Source organism: Bufo gargarizans, chromosome 10, assembly GCF_014858855.1.
Source record: "Bufo gargarizans isolate SCDJY-AF-19 chromosome 10, ASM1485885v1, whole genome shotgun sequence".
NCBI lineage: Eukaryota > Metazoa > Chordata > Amphibia > Anura > Bufonidae > Bufo > Bufo gargarizans.
This window is the reverse complement of record NC_058089.1, coordinates 93,879,785-93,902,643: the sequence shown is the minus strand read 5'-3', so window position 1 is coordinate 93,902,643 and position 22,859 is coordinate 93,879,785. Positions and strand designations below refer to the sequence as shown.

The 22,859-nt window shown below is 44.4% G+C and overlaps 1 protein-coding gene across 2 annotated transcripts in view; it reads right to left on the bottom strand.

Annotated features, from left to right (window-relative positions):
* Positions 1-22,859, bottom strand: part of TENT4B (terminal nucleotidyltransferase 4B) — a 64,370-nt gene that overhangs the window by 11,764 nt on the left and 29,747 nt on the right. The window contains exons 2-11 of one of the 2 annotated variants that reach the window (XM_044269513.1): positions 20,549-20,672; positions 14,610-14,656; positions 13,869-13,989; positions 12,775-12,882; positions 11,548-11,676; positions 10,552-10,765; positions 9,894-10,020; positions 5,658-5,761; positions 3,301-3,485; positions 845-1,039 (exon numbers count right to left, since the gene is read on the bottom strand). In XM_044269513.1, the coding sequence (XP_044125448.1) occupies positions 845-1,039; positions 3,301-3,485; positions 5,658-5,761; positions 9,894-10,020; positions 10,552-10,765; positions 11,548-11,676; positions 12,775-12,882; positions 13,869-13,989; positions 14,610-14,656; positions 20,549-20,672 (1,354 nt within the window). The remainder of the gene's footprint in view (positions 1-844; positions 1,040-3,300; positions 3,486-5,657; positions 5,762-9,893; positions 10,021-10,551; positions 10,766-11,547; positions 11,677-12,774; positions 12,883-13,868; positions 13,990-14,609; positions 14,657-20,548; positions 20,673-22,859) is intronic. The other variant, XM_044269514.1, reaches the window with a different exon arrangement.

Below are 22,859 nucleotides of genomic sequence, written 5' to 3'. Positions count from 1 at the left end.
AGACTGTCTCTTGCCGATTCACTTGAATGGGTCTGCATCCGCAAACAGCGTGTACATAGATGGTGCCCGTGCACTGCGGTCCACATTGCGGGCACACACATTCGTGTGCATGAGCCCTAAGTGTGATCTCTGTCCTCATCTGTTCTGCGAGTTCCGAAGCTGAAAACAAACATAGTTGGAAGGTAAAGGATGTCACAGCAGAACAGTGCTGGCAGAAGGGAGACGCCCCCTGCTTCTGAGCAAAATGCATCAAGCAGTGCAGCTGAAACCAGAAATAATATGGCTGAAAAAGTCATTAGGGAAGCCGAAAAAAGACCTGTTCCTTTACAGTTATGAAGAAGCACAGCCATTATGCAAGCTTTTTTTGAAAACTTAGGTATGCTGTGGGATATCCCAGGGCAGGTCTTACACTGGATGTTGTCCTGGTTGGTAGCCTCTGTACAACTGTACCCCATAGGGAGAAGGGCTGCCAAGGTACAAATAAAAATACTAAATGGTGCTAAAATAGCAATGGCATATGCCAGCCAAATACAGTAACACTTCTATATAGTTGCCAAAATAAAAATGCTGCCACTATATTCAGCCAAAATATACTATATAGAGTCTGGGTAGTAATGCCACAACTACCGAGCATCCTAATAACAGTGCTATACATAGTCTTGATAATACTATATAATGAAGATTCGTGGTCTCTCAAGCCTTGGGTGCAAAATCAGTTCAGACATCACCGTATCTCCCGGTCACAGGTCAGGGACCACCTAGGATTTTAAGCTCTCTGCTGGGAAGTGACAAAATACAGAAATATAACATTCCCAGTATAGGGTAGGTGTGGGTTGCTTCATACCTGGGCCCTGTTGTTGCTGTTTGAGGAGATGACACTCTGGCTAGCTTGCGGCTTGCTGATGGGTTGCGATGAGCTGGTGCAGGATTCCTGAGGACCCATTCGATTTTCACTTGCCTGCCGACAACTTGGCTGCTTTGACGTCTTGAATGGAGTTCCGTCTGAGTCCTGAATGCACAGACGTTTAATGACTTTCTTCTACGGGAGACACGTGATGTGTCATGCAAGGAGAGTTGACACCACTGGCTGAACAGTGGACCTCAGTACAAAACCCACATAAAATAAAAGGAGCCTGAAATATCATATTTGAGTAAACTCGCCAACTTTAAGACTACATCTTTCAGGGTCCAGATTGTGGATCTCATCCAATGCCAATAGTAGCCTTCTCTGTAGTTCCTGGACTAAACATTGCTCCTCTGAAGTGAACTCGCAGCAACAATGATTCATAATGCTGTGAACGCTCGTCTCATCGCAGGTGTACTGAACTGTAGTCTCTGCATTATGTAACGTTCAGTAGACCTGCGGGGAGATGGGAATTCACAGCATCATGAATGATTATGCTACTGCGAGTTCACTACATAGGTAGTGTTCAGGCTAGGAAATACAGTTCCCACACGGAGCGTGTTTTCCGGACCTAATAGGCTTGTGTGAAAAGGACCTCAGACTGGACGATTTTTGGGAAAATTATTAGGAACAAGAGTATAATAGAGCAACTAATCAGTCGATAAACAAGCAAGCTTGTTTGTCGGCTGGTAGGTCACTTTCATCAGGATGAAAGATGCCCAATTATTGGCAGCACGTCTCCCTGTGTGATCATGGACCAATCAATAGAACTGAATATGGGAGGAATGACTGCGACAGCAATCATGCATCAGACAATAAGTTTGCAACCCCCTGTGTAACCAGGCCAGTGCAAATGAGCACCGATGGATGCCTTACAATCCATCAGCACCTGCACATTGGGCAGTGTAATACAGGCTTAAGGGCTCTTTCACACTTGCGTTCTGTTCCGGCATAGAGTTCCGTCGTCGGGGCTCTATGCCGGAAGAATCCTGATCAGGATTATCCCCATGCATTCTGAATGGAGTGAAATCCGTTCAGGATGCATCAGGATGTCTTCAGTTCCGGACTGGAACGTTTTTTGGCCAGAGAAAATACAGCAGCATGCTGCGCTTTTTGCTCCGGCCAAAAATCCTGAACACTTGCCGCAAGGCCGGATCCGGAATTAATGCCCATTGAAAGGCATTAATCCGGATCCGGCCTTAAGCTAAACGTTGTTTCGGCGCATTACTGGATCTGACGTTTAGCTTTTTCTGAATGGTTACCATGGCTGCCAGGACGCTAAAGTCCTGGCAGCCATGGTAAAATGTAGTGGGGAGCAGTATACTTACCGTCCGTGCGGCTCCCGGGGGGCTTCAGAGTGACGTCAGGGCGCCCCACGCGCATGGATGACGTGATCGCATGGACACGTCATCCATGCGCATGGGGGGCTCTGACGTCATTCTGGAGCGCCCCGGGAGCCGCACGGACGGTAAGTATACTGCTCCCCACTACATTTTACCATGGCTGCCAGGACTTTAATAGCGTCCTGGCTGCCATAGTAACACTGAATGCATTTTGAAGACTGATCCGTCTTCAAATGCTTTCAGTTCACTTGCGTTTTTCCGGATCTGGCGTGTAATTCTGGCAAATGGAGTACACGACGGATCCGGACAACGCAAGTGTGAAAGAGCCCTTAGATTTGAACATGACCAATCTTATTCAAAAAGGGAAATAAGTTGCTGACAGATCCATTTGGAGGAACCTTTCTACCCTCTCCCTTCAGAATAAACATGCACGGTGGAATTGGAAGGCACAGCTGATGGCAAATTGGATGACAGCAGACTCTAGTGTATGGCCAGCTTAAAGGGGTTCTGCAGTTTGAGAAGGCAGCGGCGCTCCAGGCACTAAGCTCTATTCCAGTGTTTCCCAACCAGTGTGCCTCCAGCTGTTGCAAAACTACAACTCCAAGCATGCCCGCACAGCCAAAGGCTGTCAAGGCATGCTGGGAGTTGTAGTTTTGCAACAGCTGGAGGCACACTGGTTGGGAAACACTGCTCTATTCAATTGAACAGAGCTTAGCCCCGGCCAGGCCAGTGATACTAGTCGTGACGTCACGGGGCCTGCGGTAAACAGTGAGAAGGCCGCGGCGCTGCTGCCTCCTCAAACAGCTGATCGACGGGGGTCCCGGGTGTTGGACCCCCGCCAACCAGATGCTGATGATCTATCCAGAGAATAGATCATCGGTTTAAACAAACTGCAGAACCCCTTTAAAGGCGAATAGGTTCGCTTACATTTAGTGTTTTAAGAATGGGTCTTGACGGGGGATAGAAAAATGTTGGCGTTCACAGATCTATCATCATGACACCCCTATCAGCTAAGCGGTTAAGTTAGATCATAAATAGGTATCCTGAACTCACCACATCGCTGGAACTGGAGAGGGTGGAGGAGGAGGAAGACAGTGGACCAGATGAATTAGATGAGTGTTTGCCAAGGGTTTCAGAGGTCTTATTCTTTGCTTGACCCAAGGCAGCATTTTGTCCAGACACATTATTATTACGCTGATCCAAATGGTGAACGTCCACTATTAAGGTCACATCATTCCCTTAAAACAGTTAATGAAGAATTTGGTCATAAAAAATGCATATGGTATGAAAGACATAAAAATAAAGTCACTAATCTGATAGCCAGGGGAGTGGGAAGAATCTCCCAATAGCATGTATATATTATTTAACAGAAACACACAGAGGGACAATCAATAAAAATAGAAAAATAATTACATCACAATTCAAAAGTAGTGATTTATATCTCCTCATTTACCATAAAGCGCACGCTTATTTTAAAGCCTGACTTTTGTAAGAGTAGTGAAATAATCTGTCATTTTTAAACCTAATATATGACTTTACGCCACAGCAAAGGGCTACTTGCACATGACCAGTGTGCGTTTTGCGGTCCGCAAAACACGGATGGCGTCCGTGTGCATTCTACAATTTGCGGAACGGCACGGACAGCCATTGATATAACTGCCTATTGTTATCCGCAAAACAGACAAGAATAGGACAGGTTATATTTTTTTTGGCGGCCCACGGAATGGAGCAACGGATGTGGACAGCACACTGAGTGCTGTCCGCATCTTTTGCGGCCCCATTGAACAACGGTCGTGTGCATGAGGCCTAAGGATGCAAGATTTGGTTTGACAATTGCAACACTGGGGGACATTTATCAATCATGGCGTGTTTTGCGCCAGAAAATACTAACATTACAAAATCAAAAGCAGCGTTGTTTCAGCTCCTTTTTAAAAAAGACGCACGCCACTTTTAAAATGTGTTCAAAATATAAACTTTGTCTCTTCCCGAAAAAAAAATATTTTTTTTTAAATGCGACTTTATAGTTATTGGCAACATCTTATCAGTACCAAATAAAGAAGCTTAATCTACCGCTACAATTTGTGCCTTTCAGGCAGAACATAGGTTGATAAATAAGGTGTAATCTATGCCAATTAACAGTCCCTGCCAACTTTCTGGCGCGTTTCATTCTGAGGAGAAAACACCTGATAACAAAAAGCAAATTTTTTTGGGCGCATTTTACACCATAATTCTGGCGCAACCTGATTAGATGTCCCTTATATCTGTTCCGCTTGGGCGAATAACGTGCAACTTTTCCAGGGCCGATTTGAGACAATTTGCGACTTTTGCCTCAGACTTCCACCGGATTCGCAACATCTTTACTTATGCTTGTCTTTCTTTTTATATGATTTACAAAGAACTTCATTGAGCTCTGATGCCAGATATATATATTTTTTTAAAGTGTAATGCAAATTTATTTATTTATTTTATTTTTTGAATAAAAAGTATCTGATGTGCCGTGCAAGATTTTACAGACTGACTCAGAGGCATGCTTACTCTATATTTTGCGCCTTTTTAGACCAAGATTAGTTGATATATGAGGCGTAATATACACCAGTTCACGAGCCCCGTCCACTTCGAACATCTAATTAGTATTCTGGTATGTTTCATTATTTCTTGCGTTAAAGGCTTAAACTGTTTATATATTTGGCGCAATTTGTTTCACCATTATTTTAGGTGCACTTTACTCCATTATTCTGGCACAACAGGATTAGTAAATGTCCCCCATAGAATCATAACGTTCTTGCTGTACTTCCCAACAGCTACAATTCGGGTCCATTCACACAATTTTGGCACAGGCTGTCGTGTAGTTTCCGCATCCCTTTCATCTCAAATAAGAGGGAGCACCGAAGACTGGAAAACAGTGGTTTAAAGCCGGGACCGCTCCGAGAAGGGACATGAGGATAGGTCATTAATAGTATAGTCAGTCTTGCTACTACAGGCCTTCCTCAGACTCTCAGATTTAGGCCTCATTCAGACGGCCGTATGCTGTCCGCAAAGATGCGGATCAGTTTATTTATGCGGACAGTTCAGCATGTCCGTAACAAAACGGATAGCATGCAGTATTTTTGCAGACCCATAGACTTAAATGGGGCCATGTCCCGATTTTCATGGACAAGTATAGGACATGTTTCATTTGTTTTGCGGAAACGTGGAATAGAAAAAAAGGGCCCCATAGAATTTCATACGGAAACTACATTGTGCACATCTGTCTTATTGATCTGGATGTCTGTACTTTTTGACACAAATTTTACCCCTTATGGGTTTTGAAAGCTGCAACTCTCTCGCCATACGAGATTACCTGTGCAGTCTTTGTGATGTGCCAAACATTCCTTTAAAAACGCAAAAAAAAAAACACAACACATTCTCACCATTGTAAAGTGGTTCAGGCCTGTTCTGCTTCCCCCATTTTGTGGATATCCACTCTCTGTAAGCAACTACTTCTTCTGTCACTCGAATAATACGTCCCAAAATGCTGAAAGACAAGCGCGGTATTGGTTTTCATTTGACTGCAGTAGTTAAATAACCCAGAAGGATAGAATTCCCCATACTGTACTTTATAAGACCCATTCCAAAATAATCTGCCTCTATGGGTAAGGCAGGTCATACAGCATAGATAAGAAGCAACACAGACGGACCGTCTAACAAAATGAAGCTTAAAAGTTTGCGAACCCTTTGGGATTTTCCATTTCTGCATAATTTTGACCTAAAACTACAACCAAACCATCTGAAAGGGGTTGTCCGCTTTTTATATTAATGACCCATCTTCCTCAATGCTCGTGCAAGCGCTGCCTTCTCTTCATTGTTTATCTGCTCACCGTCGCAATTGCAAAAGTGAGCAACTGTAATCAATTCACTTCTATGGCAAGGCTCCTTTCTATGCAGTCAACCGCCCCCGCCCTCAGGTGTAATTAAAGGTTAGAGCGACTTTTCGACCTTAGTTGGTCCTTATCAAGCAATGCTTGATTAAGACCAACCAAAGTCGAAACGTCGCTGTAATCTGGCTGTCTGAGTGATCAAATCCCCATTCTTCACCAACTACTGGCGAGTGCTGTGGATTATTGAAGTTTCTGGAAGAGTCGGGACCCCCAGCCAGGATCCCCATCTGCGTGCACCATCCGGCTTGAAGCCCGTTTACCGGTCTGTACCAAAGTATGTGGGATAAGTAGTGCTGCCAATCCCTGAGGTTCCCTACTACTTTCTGTACACAGATTAAAACATCCGGCGTCAGGGGGGCTGCCCCCCCCCCCCCCCCCTACCCCCTCTACCCAGACATCGGATGTTTTTATCTGTGTACAGGTAGAAGCAGCAGCGGCAGTGCGGGGAACAGGAGCGCCACAGGAAGCAGGGCAAGTATATTCCGAGGAGCTCGTCCCCATTGACTTCTATGGGAATATGAAAACTCCAGCATTTGCGGAGGAATTCTTTATTAGACATTTGCGGCTGTGTATAGTAAGTGACGTTTCGGCCATATATTGGCCTTCATCAGACTTCTGCCGCTTTAGAGTGGATATCCAGGATGTTGGAGTCAGGGAAAATGTGCAATCGCACTGTGGCGCTTTCCAGATAGGGAAAAATGTGCAATCGCACTGTGGCGCTTTCCAGATAGGGAAAAATGTGCAATCGCACTGTGGCGCTTTCCAGATAGGGGAAAAATGTGCAATCGCACTGTGGCGCTTTCCAGATAGGGAAAAATGTGCAATCGCACTGTGGCGCTTTCCAGATAGGGAAAAATGTGCAATCGCACTGTGGCGCTTTCCAGATAGGGAAAAATGTGCAATCGCACTGTGGCGCTTTCCAGATAGGGAAAAATGTGCAATCGCACTGTGGCGCTTTCCAGATAGGGGAAAAATGTGCAATCGCACTGTGGCGCTTTCCAGATAGGGGAAAAATGTGCAATCGCACTGTGGCGCTTTCCAGATAGGGAAAATGTGCAATCGCACTGTGGCGCTTTCCAGATAGGGGAAAAATGTGCAATCGCACTGTGGCGCTTTCCAGATAGGGAAAAAATGTGCAAATCGCACTGTGGCGCTTTCCAGATAGGGGAAAAATGTGCAATCGCACTGTGGCGCTTTCCAGATAGGGGAAAAATGTGCAATCGCACTGTGGCGCTTTCCAGATAGGGGAAAAATGTGCAATCGCACTGTGGCGCTTTCCAGATAGGGGAAAAATGTGCAATCGCACTGTGGCGCTTTCCAGATAGGGAAAAATGTGCAATCGCACTGTGGCGCTTTCCAGATAGAGAAAAATGTGCAATCGCACTGTGGCGCTTTCCAGATAGGGAAAAATGTGCAATCGCACTGTGGCGCTTTCCAGATAGGGAAAATGTGCAATCGCACTGTGGCGCTTTCCAGATAGGGAAAATGTGCAATCGCACTGTGGCGCTTTCCAGATAGGGAAAAATGTGCAATCGCACTGTGGCGCTTTCCAGATAGGGAAATTGCCCTTCCAGATAGGGAAAATGTGCAATCGCACTATCTGGAAAGCGCCACAGTGCGATTGCACATTTTTCCCTATCTGGAAAGCGCCACAGTGCGATTGCACATTTTTCCCTATCTGGAAAGCGCCACAGTGCGATTGCACATTTTTCCCTATCTGGAAAGCGCCACAGTGCGATTGCACATTTTTCCCTATCTGGAAAGCGCCACAGTGCGATTGCACATTTTTCCCTATCTGGAAAGCGCCACAGTGCGATTGCACATTTTTCCCTATCTGGAAAGCGCCACAGTGCGATTGCACATTTTTCCCTATCTGGAAAGCGCCACAGTGCGATTGCACATTTTTCCCTATCTGGAAAGCGCCACAGTGCGATTGCACATTTTTCCCTATCTGGAAAGCGCCACAGTGCGATTGCACATTTTCCCTGACTCCAACATCCTGGATATCCACTCTAAAGCGGCAGAAGTCTGATGAAGGCCAATATATGGCTGAAACGTCACTTACTATACACAGCCGCAAATGTCTAAAAGAATTCCTGCTTTTCAACGCAAATGCTGGAGTTTTCATATTCTTATTGAAACGGGGTGGGAACCCGACTTCCAGCAGCAAACATACGGCAGAGTGCCACGAAGTTTTGCTTATATATGACTTCTATGGGAAGGCATAGGATGGAAGTGAAGGAGCCATAGTTCTAAATTACACCTGCTCGGCGCTGTGGTACGTGACAGCGAGCAGGTAACAGTCAAGAAAAGGCAGCGAGTGCACTACAGCTGCGTCCTCTTTAAACAGCTGATCGGCAGGGTGTTGGCAGTCATCCTTCCACCTATTTTATATTGAAGAACTCAAAACTCTGAATAGGTCAATCTAAAAAAAAAAAAAAGGGGTTTTACCATCACACAGAATGGGGATATATTGCTAGGATATGCCCCCATTGCTACAACAAGAACGGAGCGAGGAAATGAGTGGAGGGCGCACTATGTATGCGCAGCCGCCCTCCATTCACTTCAATGGGGCCGCCGAAAAGTAGCCGAGCACGTCTGCCCCATAGACCTGAATGGGAGCAGGGGCCGCATGTGCGCTCCCATTCACTTGCAGCGCTTGGTGGTGGATGGATCTCAGGAAACCTGCTCCGTTCTCGTTGTAGGTGCCAGTCCCAGAGGTGAGCCTGCACCTATCAGACAATGGGGGCATATCCTAGCGATATGCCCCCATTGTATGTGATCGGAATACCCCTTTAAGAGTTTGGACTCCACCAATCCAGTCAGACAGATAGCGTTACAAAGGGTGGAAAATCAAGACCTTTTATTACCAGCACCAGGAGTGGTAGACTAACAAAGATCATGCCAAGAGCAAGGCGTATGTAATAGACCGCAAGGTCAAAAAGGAACACAGAGTAAACCCGAAGCAACTTAAGCACCGTCCTATATGTGCTCCGACTGTCTCGGCCACCAGAAAGGCCAGCACTCTTTCCTATAGTGTGCAAGTATGGCCACCACTGCTGCTGGATTGCAGGGTCGACGTAACCATGGAAACACGCAATGTATAATGTGATGGAAAAATGAATCCAGCCAGCAAAGGAGGCAACATGAAGAATCACAATACATTAGCAAGTGCCTTGTATTAACTTTTTCTACATGATCAATGACATTTGCTGGAGAGAGACAATACCTTTAATGTTCACGAGTCCATCATTGATGGAACAATGAATTCTGAATTATACCAGCAAATTCTAAAAGGAAAAAAGGTCAGTACATCTGTCCGCGAGCTGAATCTCAAGAGAATGTGGTCATACAGTAAGACGACAATCCTAAGCACAAGTTATTGTACAAATGGTTAAAGAAGAATAAAGTTAACACTTTCAAATGGCTCATTTGCATATATTAAAATAAATTTCTCAGCAATGTGGGCACATATAAACATGGGACCAACACAGATTCTTTCAGCTGCCAAGCGCACATGTAACAGGTCAGCCAGTGTCATAGGGACAAAGCTGCTGACAGATGCCCTTTAAGAGGAAGCATTGAAGAGCTAAATGGGATTTCACCACTGAAAAAACAGTCTTACAGATCCACAACCCAATAGGTTACCCATTATCAGATGCTTTGTGCTCTCAACAAGTTTTAGAGGCAAGGGATACAATTTTGGCATCAGATGTAGTCAAAGCTTACCTTTCACTTTCATTATTGGGATAGAACTTGGCTATGGGCGATACTGCATGGCTTAAGACAACAAATGCATAATCAAAGGCTTGTTTCACCTGCATGGCTCCATATGAACTCCTCCCCACATCATTGCCTGGGAAAGAACGGAGGGGGAAAAAAAAAAAAAAAAAAAAAAGTTACTTTAGGTTCATTAAGAAACGTAAAAGTGGTTCTGCAGTTATTTGAAACCGATGATCTATCCTTTGGATAGATCAGCATCTGATCGGCGGGGGTCCGACACCTGGGAACCCCGCCGATCAGCTGTTTGAGAAGGCAGTAGCGCCGCGGCCTTAGCCGTTTACCGCAGGCCCAGTGATGTCATGACTAGCAACACTGGCCTGGGCGGGGCTAAGCTCTGTTCACTTGAATGGAGCTTAGCCCCGCCCAGGCCAATGATACTAGTGGTGACGTCACTGGGCCTGCGGTAAACAGTGAGAAGGCCACAGCACTACTGCCTTCGCAAACAGCTGATCTGCAGGGTCCCGGGTGTCGGACCCCCGCCGATCAGATGCTGATGATCTATCCAGACGATAGATCAGTTTAAAAAAAATATATATATATAAAAAAAAAAAAACTGCAGTACCCCTTTAAGATATTTATGATACAGAGGCTGTTACATACTTACCAGGCTGCAACGGATCTTCAATATACAGCATAGACGGTCTGTACCCATCCAACATGCTTTTTTGTACCTCATCCTTGGCAACATATGAGCCACCATCTTTTATTCTGATTCCAGTTTTTAAATAGTTAAAATGCCTTCCATAAAGTTCAAAAAACTCTATCAGCAAAACCCCATAGTTGGCATCTGGACTGCAGGCGTCTTCTCGTGGGTGCAACTGCAGAAAAAAAAAAAAAAAACGCTTTAGTATTTGAAACATAAAAGCGTATACTATCCATAGGTAAAATAAACCCCATGTGTTAAACCTGCCATCCAAACTGCAGGCGGCGCGTTACTTAGAAGGAGAAGTCAGGTAGATAAATAGACGGTACTGAGATGGGAAAATACTCTGCAAAATACTACTGGATGGCAGAGCCCTGGTGTGATGCAAGCAGTTTATTTGGCTAGTAATGTCAGTAAAGGGGTTGTCCACCTTTTAGATACTCAGATACTGATGTCCCAGATAGGTCATCAGTATCGGATCGGTAGAGGTTCGACATCTGGCTGGAGGCAGCACAGCTCCCATTTACAACCCCTTAAAGGCTATGTACACCTTCAGAGGCAATTTTTGTTTATGACTGCATTTTACTCATTTTTTGCTAAAAAATATAATATTCAATTGGCCTGTACTAAAAATATTGATCCATTCTGTCACAAAGTGTTAACTGTTTTTCTAACTGTGCGACTGGTACTTTCACTTTGTGCCGTCACCCAATACCTAAACTCCCGTATTTTTCGCCCCATAGGTCATCAGTATAATTCTTTAAAAACTGTCTTGGAGAAAAGAGGAAAAGAACTTCATAAAAGCTGTGAAAAGCATGAGGCATGACAAACCAGCAATAAATCCAGAAAATCATTACCAGTCTGACACATACACAAGAATGTTCACTTGACTAGCCATCTCCTAAATGACAGCTTCAGGTTACCAATACTTATCATAGAGTAATGAGGGCATCTCACCTGCAGAAAACTGACGGCCATTAAAAAGAGACTGTAGGACCCTATGCCGCCAGTAAAAACTTCATTAAGGTCTCTCTGTAATAGGAACTGCTTTAAAACCAGCACTAGATATGGAAGAACTGGGTATTTCTGAAACAGAATAGTTAGAAAATTTATATGGTCATAATTTACACAGAATGGTTTATAAGACACAGGTCTGATTAACACGGGCAGTCTAATGTGAGGTCTAAATAACACTGGGGGTCTGAGCTGAGGTCTGATTAAGGCCTCATACACATGGCCTTAAACAGGTCCGCAAGCCGGAAGGTCCGGTGCGGAACGGAGGCACGGACCCCCATGGAAGCACTATGGGGTGAGTCCGTGGGGTTTGTCCGTGCCTCTGCGCTCCAAAAAAGTAGTGCATGCAAGTATTTAGGGTTTGTGCCCGTCTGTTAAAAGCCTTGTTCGTGGCATCCATTGCAAAGTCTGTCAAAAAAAAGCAGACAAAGAAAAAAAATATATATATATTTATATAAATATATATTTATTTTTTTGGTCCAGTAAAAAAAAAAAAAAAAAAAAAAAAAAAAAACTGAACGGACTTTAATTCCATGATTTTTTTCTGCTCATCTAAAGAAGCAGAACAACTGAAATCAAGAACAGTAGTGTGAACGAGGCCTAGACACACGACACACAAAGGTTAAAAATCCACACTGAAAATAGAACAAGGGGACACCTGGTGGACAAAGAACAGAACAGCATCCACGTATGTAACATCAATAGATAGGAGATGTATATGCATTGCAGCTATGAGTATACAGGGCTTCTAGCAAAGAGCATGCAGCGCATGTTACCAATCAATGAATAAAGGGGGACGATTTCGGAGGCGGTGCTGTGGTGAGGGAGGCGACGCTGAGGTGAGGAAGGCGGCTCTATAGAAAGGGAGGGCGGCGCTGGGCACCACCAGATGGAGATGGCTACAGCCGGGCACCCTGTATGAAGCAACGTCCCCTTGGGCACCTTAGGTAGGTGAATGACAGGTTATAAAAAACTGTTTTATGTGCTAATAGAGCCACAGGCAGATTTAATAAGGACAGTTTCGGATTCAGGTCATTAGTAGGGACCTGGCCATATGTTTAGGTTATAGGCCTCAAATGTCATGACCGAATCCCTTTAAGAAAAATAAGCAGATAACAATCAGTGACGCTTTAAGCAAATATATGCACATTAATGAAGCCAATTTCTAACCTTGATAAAATCCCTGATGAGCTGAGCTGCTTTCACCCCATTCTGAACATTAAAACTTATATCGACTTTGACTTCAGTATATGAATCTGTTAGTTTAATGATAGGTACCTAAAAAGAAAAAAAAAAAAAACAGTAAGGCAGCAATAACAACCTGCTAATAAGTAACACAATGGGGAGTAAGCTCTACGTATATCCAAGGGCCAATTTATGAGAAGGATGTCTGAATACTTTTGCAACTGCATGTAATGAACAATTTAGTGTAATCACTGATTTAGCACTACCTGATGTTTGTCACCCCCCCCCCCCCCCCCATCTCTGTCCACCTTGATAAGGTGGTCACACATGTCGAGTTCCAGCCTGCCACCAGTCGTATCTACTTTTAGAAGTGTTAACTGAGAAAGGACACACGCCGCCCCCCCACACAATCAACTGCTTGAAGAGAACAGCTATACTAATGAAGATCGGTCACCAATATAGGAAACTGGCCAACCCCTTTAACTGTAACAAAGGTAGCAAATTAACACAGTATCCAGGAATAGACAACCAATTCCCTTTAAAACCAGGACATGACAGGGGTAATGCAGTCAGGCCTCACCCGTGTGTATAGCCACCCTGTCTTATTCTAGGTTTTCAGCAACTCTATAGATTTCAACAAATACCCTAATGTTTAGGGTGCATTCAAACGTCTGCAACGGTTTTGCGGTCCACAAATTGCGGATCCACAAAACACGGACTATAAACATAAATGCCTTTTCTTGCCCGTGGATGCGAACAAGAATAGGACATGTTCTATTTTTTGTAGGGCCGTGGAAAGGAAGTGCAGATGCGGAGAGCACACTGTGTGCTGTCCGCATCTTTTGCGGCCCCATTAAAAATGAATGGGTCCTCGCCCGTTTTGCTAAATTGCAGAACGGATGCAGAACCATTTTGCAGACGTGTGAATGGACCCTTAAAGGGGTTGTGCAGTGGCATCACAACCCCTTCCCTGGAGTCGATCCCCCACCAATCTGGTATTGATGGCCTATCCTGAGGGTAGATCAATGTTCTGAGGATTCATTCCCTGTAACAGATGGGTACAGTACTGATCAACTCACTGTGGCTTTGTCCAGTACTTTGACAGAGTTTTCATCGGCCACCTTGTGTTTTCGCAATGCCTCCTCAAGAGTCCAAAGTGGTAAATTCTCCCATTTCCCAAAAACCACAAGATCAATGTCGCTACAAAAGACAAATAATTTTTTAATTAGAAAAGAGCAAGACAAGGTAAAGGGCTGCAGGGGGTATGGGTCCCCGTTCTGTTAGCGGTAGGACCCCCACCGATCTAATAGTTATCCGCTGTCCTGTGGGTAGAGGATAACTTTAAAGGGTTATTCCCATCTTGGACATTGGGGACACATTGCTAGGATACGCCCCCAATGTCTGATAGGTGAGGGTCCCACCTTAGGGACCCGCACCTATACTTAAAAACAGAACCAGCAAAGTGCTGGAGGTCTCGCAGCACATGCATGGAAGCCCTCCATTCATTCATACGGGAGCACTGAAAAAAAAAAAAAAGTTGAGCAGCACGCCTGGCTATTTCTAGAAGTCCCATTGAAATGAACGGGAGGCGCACCACACAAGCACACCCACCTCTCCATTCACTTCTATAGGGCTTACGGAAAACAGCTAAGCCAGCGCTCTGCTATTTCTGGCACTCCCATAGGAATGAATCAAGGGTGGCCGCACACGTGTGGCGAGTCTTTCGGCTCAATTCTAAATGTATGAACCAAATGGCCAAGATGGGTAGACCCCTTTAATGTAACCAGAATACAATTTTAATAGTTAATTAAACCCCTTACCTGGTAGGCAAGTAAAGTCCCGTTTTGAAACTCCCAAATATCTGAACCTAGAAGACAAAAACGTACAGCTGGTTTTCCAAATGGACAGACAAAAGCCACGACTGGAAAGTATTGAATCTAGTATAAAACTAAATGGCACATACATAAAGGGATTGTCCGGCAAAACTTTAACATTTATTTATTATTATTTTTTAAACCATTCTGCCCATTTTCTAAAAACACCGGCTACGGCCATTCCACTCTCTTGCTGTGTGGTCCCGATACTCATAATGGCTGCTCCGCCAATCGCTGGGTCACCAACTGAGTGGGCATTTTCCGTGTTTAGATGGGACCCAGTAAGTGTTTGAACGGCACCTGGATGGAGAATCACTGTGGTGAGCAATGCCTTTTATTTTTGTATTCAATCTGCCCATTTAAGAAGTTTCATCCTGCTGGACAATCCCTTTAACAGACTTCATGCTGCACCGGCTGAAGGACAGCTGTAAAGTTTCCACCTCATGAGCGTGGAATAATTCCAGACCTTCTGTAAACCTGAATTTCCCTGTGAGAAAATCAACATCTGATTGTTATCGGCTGCACAGGAGCAGTAAATGTTAAGGCGAGAAAGGCAGTCGTGGCCTTGACCGATCCAAAAGCAGGAATACAGAAAAAGTATCCGAGCACAGAGTCAAACACCTTTACTAGGGCTGCTTCATTAACCCGACTCAAAATCACTGTTTAGGTTGAAATCAATTTTTAACAAAATCTTGATAATCGCCATTAGCCTTGCCCCTACAGATAGGGCCCAATTTCGGGCCACACAAACATCCCGGTGCCAACTGCATGTGGACTGTCGCTGTAATGGCCGGGATGACTCTGATCCTAGCAGCCTTGCATCTAGGCAGACAGATGGAAGGGACTCCTTTTGATCCCATCAACCCCCTACCAATGCTATCGTGGGGTTATCATGGTGGCTGGGGGCCAAATAAAGACCCCCAAGACTGTGTGCCAACCAATCAGACTGAGCAGGCAGCCTGTCACTGTTACAATGACAGGCTGTAAGGAACTGATAAATTAGGCATTTCAAAGCATTATAAAAGTGATGTCCAGACCAAAAAGTTTGGACACACCTTCTCATTCAAAGAGTTTGCTTTATTTTCACGACTATGAAAATTGTAGATTCACACTGAAGGCATCAAAACTATGAATTAACACATGTGGAATTATATACATAACAAAAAAGTGTGAAACAACTGAAAATATGTCATATTCTAGGTTCTTCAAAGTAGCCACCTTTTGCTTTGATTACTGCTTTGCACACTCTTGGCATTCTCTTGATGAGCTTCAAGAGGTAGTCACCTGAAATGGTCTTCCAACAGTCTTGAAGGAGTTCCCAGAGATGCTTAGCACTTGTTGGCCCTTTTGCCTTCACTCTGCGGTCCAGCTCACCCCAAACCATCTCGATTGGGTTCAGGTCCGGTGACTGTGGAGGCCAGGTCATCTGGCGCAGCACCCCATCACTCTCCTTCATGGTCCAATAGCCCTTACTTTCAAAGTTTTCCAAATTTTTCGGACTGACTGACCTTCATTTCTTAAAGTAATGATGGCCACTCGTTTTTCTTTACTTAGAATTTGTATTATGGCAAGAAAAAAAGCAGCTAACAGTCTATTCAGTAGGACTATCGGCTGTGTATCCACCTGACTTCTCCACAACGCAACTGATGGTCCCAACCCCATTTATAAGGCAAGAAATCCCACTTATTAAACCTGACAGGGCACACCTGTGAAGTGAAAACCATTTCAGGTGACTACCTCTTGAAGCTCATCAAGAGAATGCCAAGAGTGTGCAAAGCAGTAATCAAAGCAAAAAGGTGGCTACTTTGAAGAACCTAGAATATGACATTTTCAGTTGTTTCACACTTTTTTGTTATGTATATAATTCCACATGTGTTAATTTATAGTTTTGATGCCTTCCGTGTGAATCTACAATTTTCATAGTTATGAAAATAAAGAAAACTTTGAATGAGAAGGTGTGTCCAAACTTTTGGTCTGTACTGAATATATATATATATAAATTATTAAGTGGGTGTGACTGCATAGGGTTAAATTTAGAGGCGTTACCATAACCACTAGCAGCATTGAATGAGCAATTCCTGTGACTACGCCTGCCATCTGTACAGTCCCTCTAGCGGTACCAGTCTGATAAAGGTCGGATTGTGGCCGAAACGTCACGTATATTATTTACCGCTTTTCTGATTAAATGAAATTTACCACACCACAAACTGGAGTTTATATTCTTCTAGGGTTAATTTATGCCACTCATGCTGCAATACGAGCATAAAAACACACCCAAAAAACACTCCAGCAATCAGACAGCAAGACATACTATACAAGGCAAAGGATCCGTACAGCATAAACGGAAACACTTTATTGTTGTATTCCCTGAACCCTTCTGATATTAAAGAGAAAATAAAATAACATAAAACAAGCAAAACTGTTATAAAATAAAAGGGAGAAAAATAAAAACCTAACTTGCAAGCTATGGTCCTGAATCCTTGTGAGTAGGAGGAAATACGGAAACACTCAGATCTTGGCTGACCCCCACATGTGTAGCATACGGTCAGCCCCAGGTTTTGTAACTCTGGCTCTTGGCTCAGGTTTCAGAGCTGCCTTTCAGGATCGTTATTCCTATCCTTTGTGGCTGGCTGCAGAGTAAAGGGCATCTGTCAGCAGATTTGTGCCTATGACACTGGCTGACCTGTTACATGTGCACTTGGCAGCTGAAGACATCTGTGTTGGTCCCATGTTCATATGTGTCCACATTGCTAAGAAAGGACGTTTTATGATATGCAAATGAAGCTCTAGGAGCAACAGGGGCGTTACCATTACACCTAGAGGGTCTGCAATTACCATGCCCTCTGCACTTTGATAGGGCCAGGAAGTGAAAACGGATCACGCTGGGCGCAGACTTCTCCCAGTGACGTACTGCAGAGGGCTCTGCAGTTAGAGCAGAGCCGCTAGGTGTAACGGCAACGCCCCTGTTGCTCCTATAAGGCTCATTTGCATATAATAAAATATTTTTCTCAGCAATGCCGCCACATATGAACTAACACAGATGCCTTCTGCTGCCAAGCGCACATGTAACAGGTCAGCCAGTGTCATAGGTACAGATCTGCTGACAGATGTTCTTTAAAGGGGTTGTAACTAATAGATAACTAACACCTTCACACAAGCCCTGTAACTGCCTACAATAGTGTTATGTTTACCCCTGTCGCCAGCTCTGTTCTCTGCGGCTCTGGTCCAGTCCTCCAGCTGCTGCTAGTTTACAGATTGCAGGGGTGATATGCTGGTATATGGTCAATCACTGCCCTCGGGCATCTCCCGCTGAGAACAGTGATTGGCTGCAGTAGTCACACGTTGCAAACCTGCAGTTTGTAAATAGGCAGCGGCAGGTGGACCGGGGTTGACCATTTGTTATTTTAGGCAATCGGAGGGCTTGTCAGACTTTTAATAATTGCGAAGAACTCCTTTAAAGGGGTTGTCTACTTTATTTATATTGATGACCTATCCTGAGGATATGTCATCATTATCAGATCAGCGGGGGTCTGACATCCGGCACTCCCGTATCAGCTGGTTGCAGAATAGGCCGCGCTCCGTGCCAGTGCTGCCTTCCCTTCATAGTTTACCTGCTCGCTGTCGACATCACAGCGGTGGGCTCACCCAGACCCTATTTTGTTTTTATTATTATTTTCTACTGCAATCAGTGACAGGTGGGTAGGAAAGCCAGGAGCGCTCAAATATTCTGGACTCATCATTATGCACTGGAGGTGTTCAATACAGATTTGTAGTGTAGTGAAACGTCAGGGGCAATTAAACGGGTTATCCAAAAAAAATAAAAAATTCACGCATGGTTGCTAGGATGAAAGTCTATTCACTATTTTTTTTTCCAACATGGTTATAAGAGAAAATAATAGTTTTTAATACAAAATCCTTACTAGAAGGTTAAAAAAAAAAATAATTATTAGCTCATCTCCTCCAATTGATCGCGTAGCTGCCGGTCCTGTTCTTTCTTCAGGACCTGTCAAAGGACCTGTGGTGATATCACTGTGCTCATCACATGATCCATCACCATGGTGATGGACCATGTGATGAGCTCAGTGACATCACCACAGGTACAAAAGAGAAAGAACAGGACACCAGCAGCTACACGATCAATTGGAGGAGGCGAGTTAATATTTTATTTATTTTTTTTAACCCTCAATTGACCTTCTACTAAGCATTCTGTATTAAAGAATGCTATTATTTTCTCTTATAACCATGTTATAAGGAAAAATAATAAAAATTTACAGAATACTGAACCCAAACCTGAACTTCTGTGAAGAAGTCCGGGTACCAAACATGGCGATTTTTCTCACACGCGTGCAAGACGCATTAAAACGCTTTGCACTCACGGGGAAAAATCGCGGATGTTTCCGCAACACCCGTGTGAAACCAGCCTAAGGTGGATCAGTCACTAGTTTATGCCCGGTGGATGCACACGGTGCTAATAACATGAGGTCTAAGTGTGGGCGTGGCGTGTGCCATCATTTTCGATGCCTGTTTTAGGTGTAGAGGCAGATCCACCGCCAGTGCAGGGCATTACCAAGACTGGCGTCAAAAACGCCGGTCTCAATAAATGACCCCCTCAGCTTTTTTTTTTTCTTCTGTGAGGAATTAAAACTGTTGTGGGGATTTTGAAATCCACAGCATGTCAATTGTTCTTGCGTTATTCTTGAGCCAATTTCACCCCTTTTAAATACATACAAAAAAAATTATAATACACAAAAATGTAATAAATACTGCAGCTTTATGTGCTTTTGGTGCAGATTTCATGCAGATTTTCTCCGTCTGTTGTGTAGAGGACCGAGCCGGCACCTGCAGCGCTGGAGTGACTGCACAATGGGTGGAGCTGTACAATTCCTTGTTGTGTAGACTGGAATGTGTTTTTGTTGTGTTAAGACAGTCAAAATAACGGTGGCTACATCTGCATTCCCACGTACGGTATTCATTCTGGAGTATCTATTCTTAGGACTATTGTTCCTACTTGAAGTATATGAATGAATTGCTACCAGATGGCAATGAAGGTCCAGATGGGTGAAACCAGTTGGCAGAGCGTTCCTGCAGTCTGACATTATCCTGTCAGTGCTGCCAGAGTCGGAGTGCGCAGGGACACGCCTTCAACTGGTAACACCCAGTTGGATCTTCTATAGCAAGAATAATAAAGGAATGGCCCATCAGAGAAGGGAGTGAAATTGTGGGGAGTGAAAATTAGTTCACAGATAATTACATAGTAATCAGGGTCTCTTCTGCTTCTACCACACTGTAGTATTTCATGGGACCTTTTTTTTTTTTAATGATGCCAGATACCCTTTAAAACACATAATATTGAGAATAAGGGGCCGACAGATTTCTGCCCATATTAAGCGCCAATTGACAATATATAAAGTAGATTGTTCATAAGGCTGTTCAGGCAAACCCCAAACTACTTAAAAGGGTATTCCAGCACAAAAATAAAGCGTAACTCTCCTGCCCACCCATTGACACTGCCAAGGTGCCCACTGCACTCCACCCCCTGCTGCTGCAAAAAGTGGCGGGATTGCCACTCAGCCAATCACTGAATTAGGCAGTTAAATCACTGCAGCCTGTGATTGGCTGAGCGCCATTCCCAGCCACTTCCTGCTGTGTCAAGACAGGAGCAGGAAATGGTTCGCAGCAGGGACCCTGGTACTGTCAGACTAGTGGTGGGCAATGGAAGGAGAGGATACATTTTTCTATAGCCTGCATCTGGAAAGGATGACTGGCACCTTTACATGGGGCAATGGTCAGAAGCGATCTTCCGCAATGTTAACTGTTCGCTGGATCATCTGCCCGTTACAGGCCCTTTAGGTTGTGGGTTTGTCATTGCAGAGACTCGTACTCACATCTGCGCTTGGCCACAGCTCTTTAATCACATTTTCTATTCGATTGACAACCTCCATTCTCATTTTCTCCTCTTCCGGACGTGGCGACATATATTTGTAGAAGTCGAGAATCTCTTCGTGAAGTCTACAAAGACAGAAATAAACGTTTTTTTGTTTCCCAAATCATTCACATTTTACAAGACCTTTAAGCTTTTGGCCGCTTCCACGTTGCAATTCCAGGACTTAAAAACCCTCCACACATTCTTAATGTACATCTTAAGGGCCTGTTCTAATCTTCAGGGAGGTCGTCTAATGTGCAGGATCAAATACTCACAAAGACAGGAGTGGAACCATTCACAGGACCGTAAGGGCTCCGCGTCCCATCGACTTGAATGGGTCAATGATCCGCAGGATACTTTAAAAGGTAGGACATGTCCCATCTTTTGCAGAACAGAAACACTACAAAGCGCTTATGTGGGCTTTGGGTCCGTGCCTCATCACCGCAGAAGAAAGATAGGACCTATCCTATATCTATTAGTTCATTTTGCGGATCGCTGACCCATTCGAGTCATGGGGGCCACACCACGATACATAATTCACATGGCCAGTGCCCATGTAAATAGCAGTGTGCAGCCTGAATGAGCCCTAAGTGTCAGCAATACGACATTGGGATGCCACAGTCACACCATGAGGATTGGCAATGAAAACTTTCACGTTCCAGCCAGTTCTAGCTCGCTTCACATCTCAAAATACAATATGTGAACACTGACTAAATCAAGTGACACTCACAGGAATTTTTTATTTTTTTTGCACAGGGCAAGTTATCTTTTTTTTTTTTATCCTGTCATTTAATATACCATATAATGTAATTCAGAAACCAAAAAAAAAAAAAATAAAAAAAAAACACACACACAACACATTTGGAATTAACCTTTTATTCTATGGGTCTGTGCAAGTACCGAAAAACCCCCAAAATTTATAAAGTTGTAAATAATTACAATTGATAATTAGTTTTCTTAAAGGGGTCATCCAGAAATTTATATTGACAATCTATACTCTGGATAGGGCATCAATATCAGATGGGCGGGGGTCAGACACCCGGGATCCCCGCTAATCAGCTGTTAGAAGATGCCAGCGCTTTGTGAGCACCACAGCCTCTTCCCTAGGCCATGTGATGTCATAGTTCATCGGTCACATGGCCTAGTTACAGCTCCGCCCTATTGAAGTGAATGGGGATGAGCTGCAATACCAAGCGCTGCCACTATATAATATATGGCGCTGTGCTTGCAATGCTGCTGGGAGATGACGGAGATCAGAGACAGCTGATCAGTAGTGATCATGACGACCAGAGGATCGGTCATTAATTCCTGGATAAACCATTTGAAGGAAATAGTCACCAGCAACCTCCTATCCAACTGTTTGCACAGACCTGGGATCAGCAATCTCCTGCACTCGAGCTGTGGTCAAACTACAACTCCCAGCTTGCACACATTGCTTGACTGTTTTTTGTAACTCCCACAAAAGGTAAATGAGGCATGCTGGGAGTTGTAGTTTCACAACATCTGGAGTGCTGGAAGTTGCTGTCTCCTGACAGGCACAAAGCTGTGGTTCACCCAAGTAAAAAGTTTTTCTTTTGCTGATCTGAGGCTCTGATCCCGAGTTATAACACTTTTTCCTAACAAGCAAGTTAGGCATTTGGTGCAATGAGGGCGTTACCATTGCTTTTGTGGCAACCAAGCTCCACTCCTTTCTGTGGCAAGCATCTCCCTGGCAGCTTCGATTCACAGGGCAGGCAGTGGGAGATCAGCCAGGGAGGGGCTAGCCGCAGAAAGTAGCGCCGCTTCAGTGTTACCAGAGCAATGGTGGCGCCCTCATTGCACAGTAAGAAAAAGTATCCCAACTCAGGAATAGAGCCTCGGCTATGCGTCTATGCAAACTGCTGGATGGGGAGGTCGCTGGTGACAGATTCCCATAAATAAACGTCAGCAGTGCAGGATGGGTGGGGAGCGGGCTCAAGAGCCAAGCCATCTCCCTAAGCGGTAGGTGTGCTGTGTAATACAGCCGACACCACGCAGCAATGATTGGGATTGGAGAGGACTCCGATCGCTGTCATCTAACCCCTCAGAGGCCACAGTCAAGCAGATGACAGGTTAATCAGATCCATTTGACATTGATTAGAACTATCATGGGGAGACGATCATCTGCTGTGAAGGCGTCAAAGCCATAGTAAACTGCCTCATAGGCGTAAAAGGGTATTCCACTACACTGGGAACCCAACTAATCACAAGAACTGGGGTACCCCCTTTCCCAAATAAAACTAACATCAGGTCTT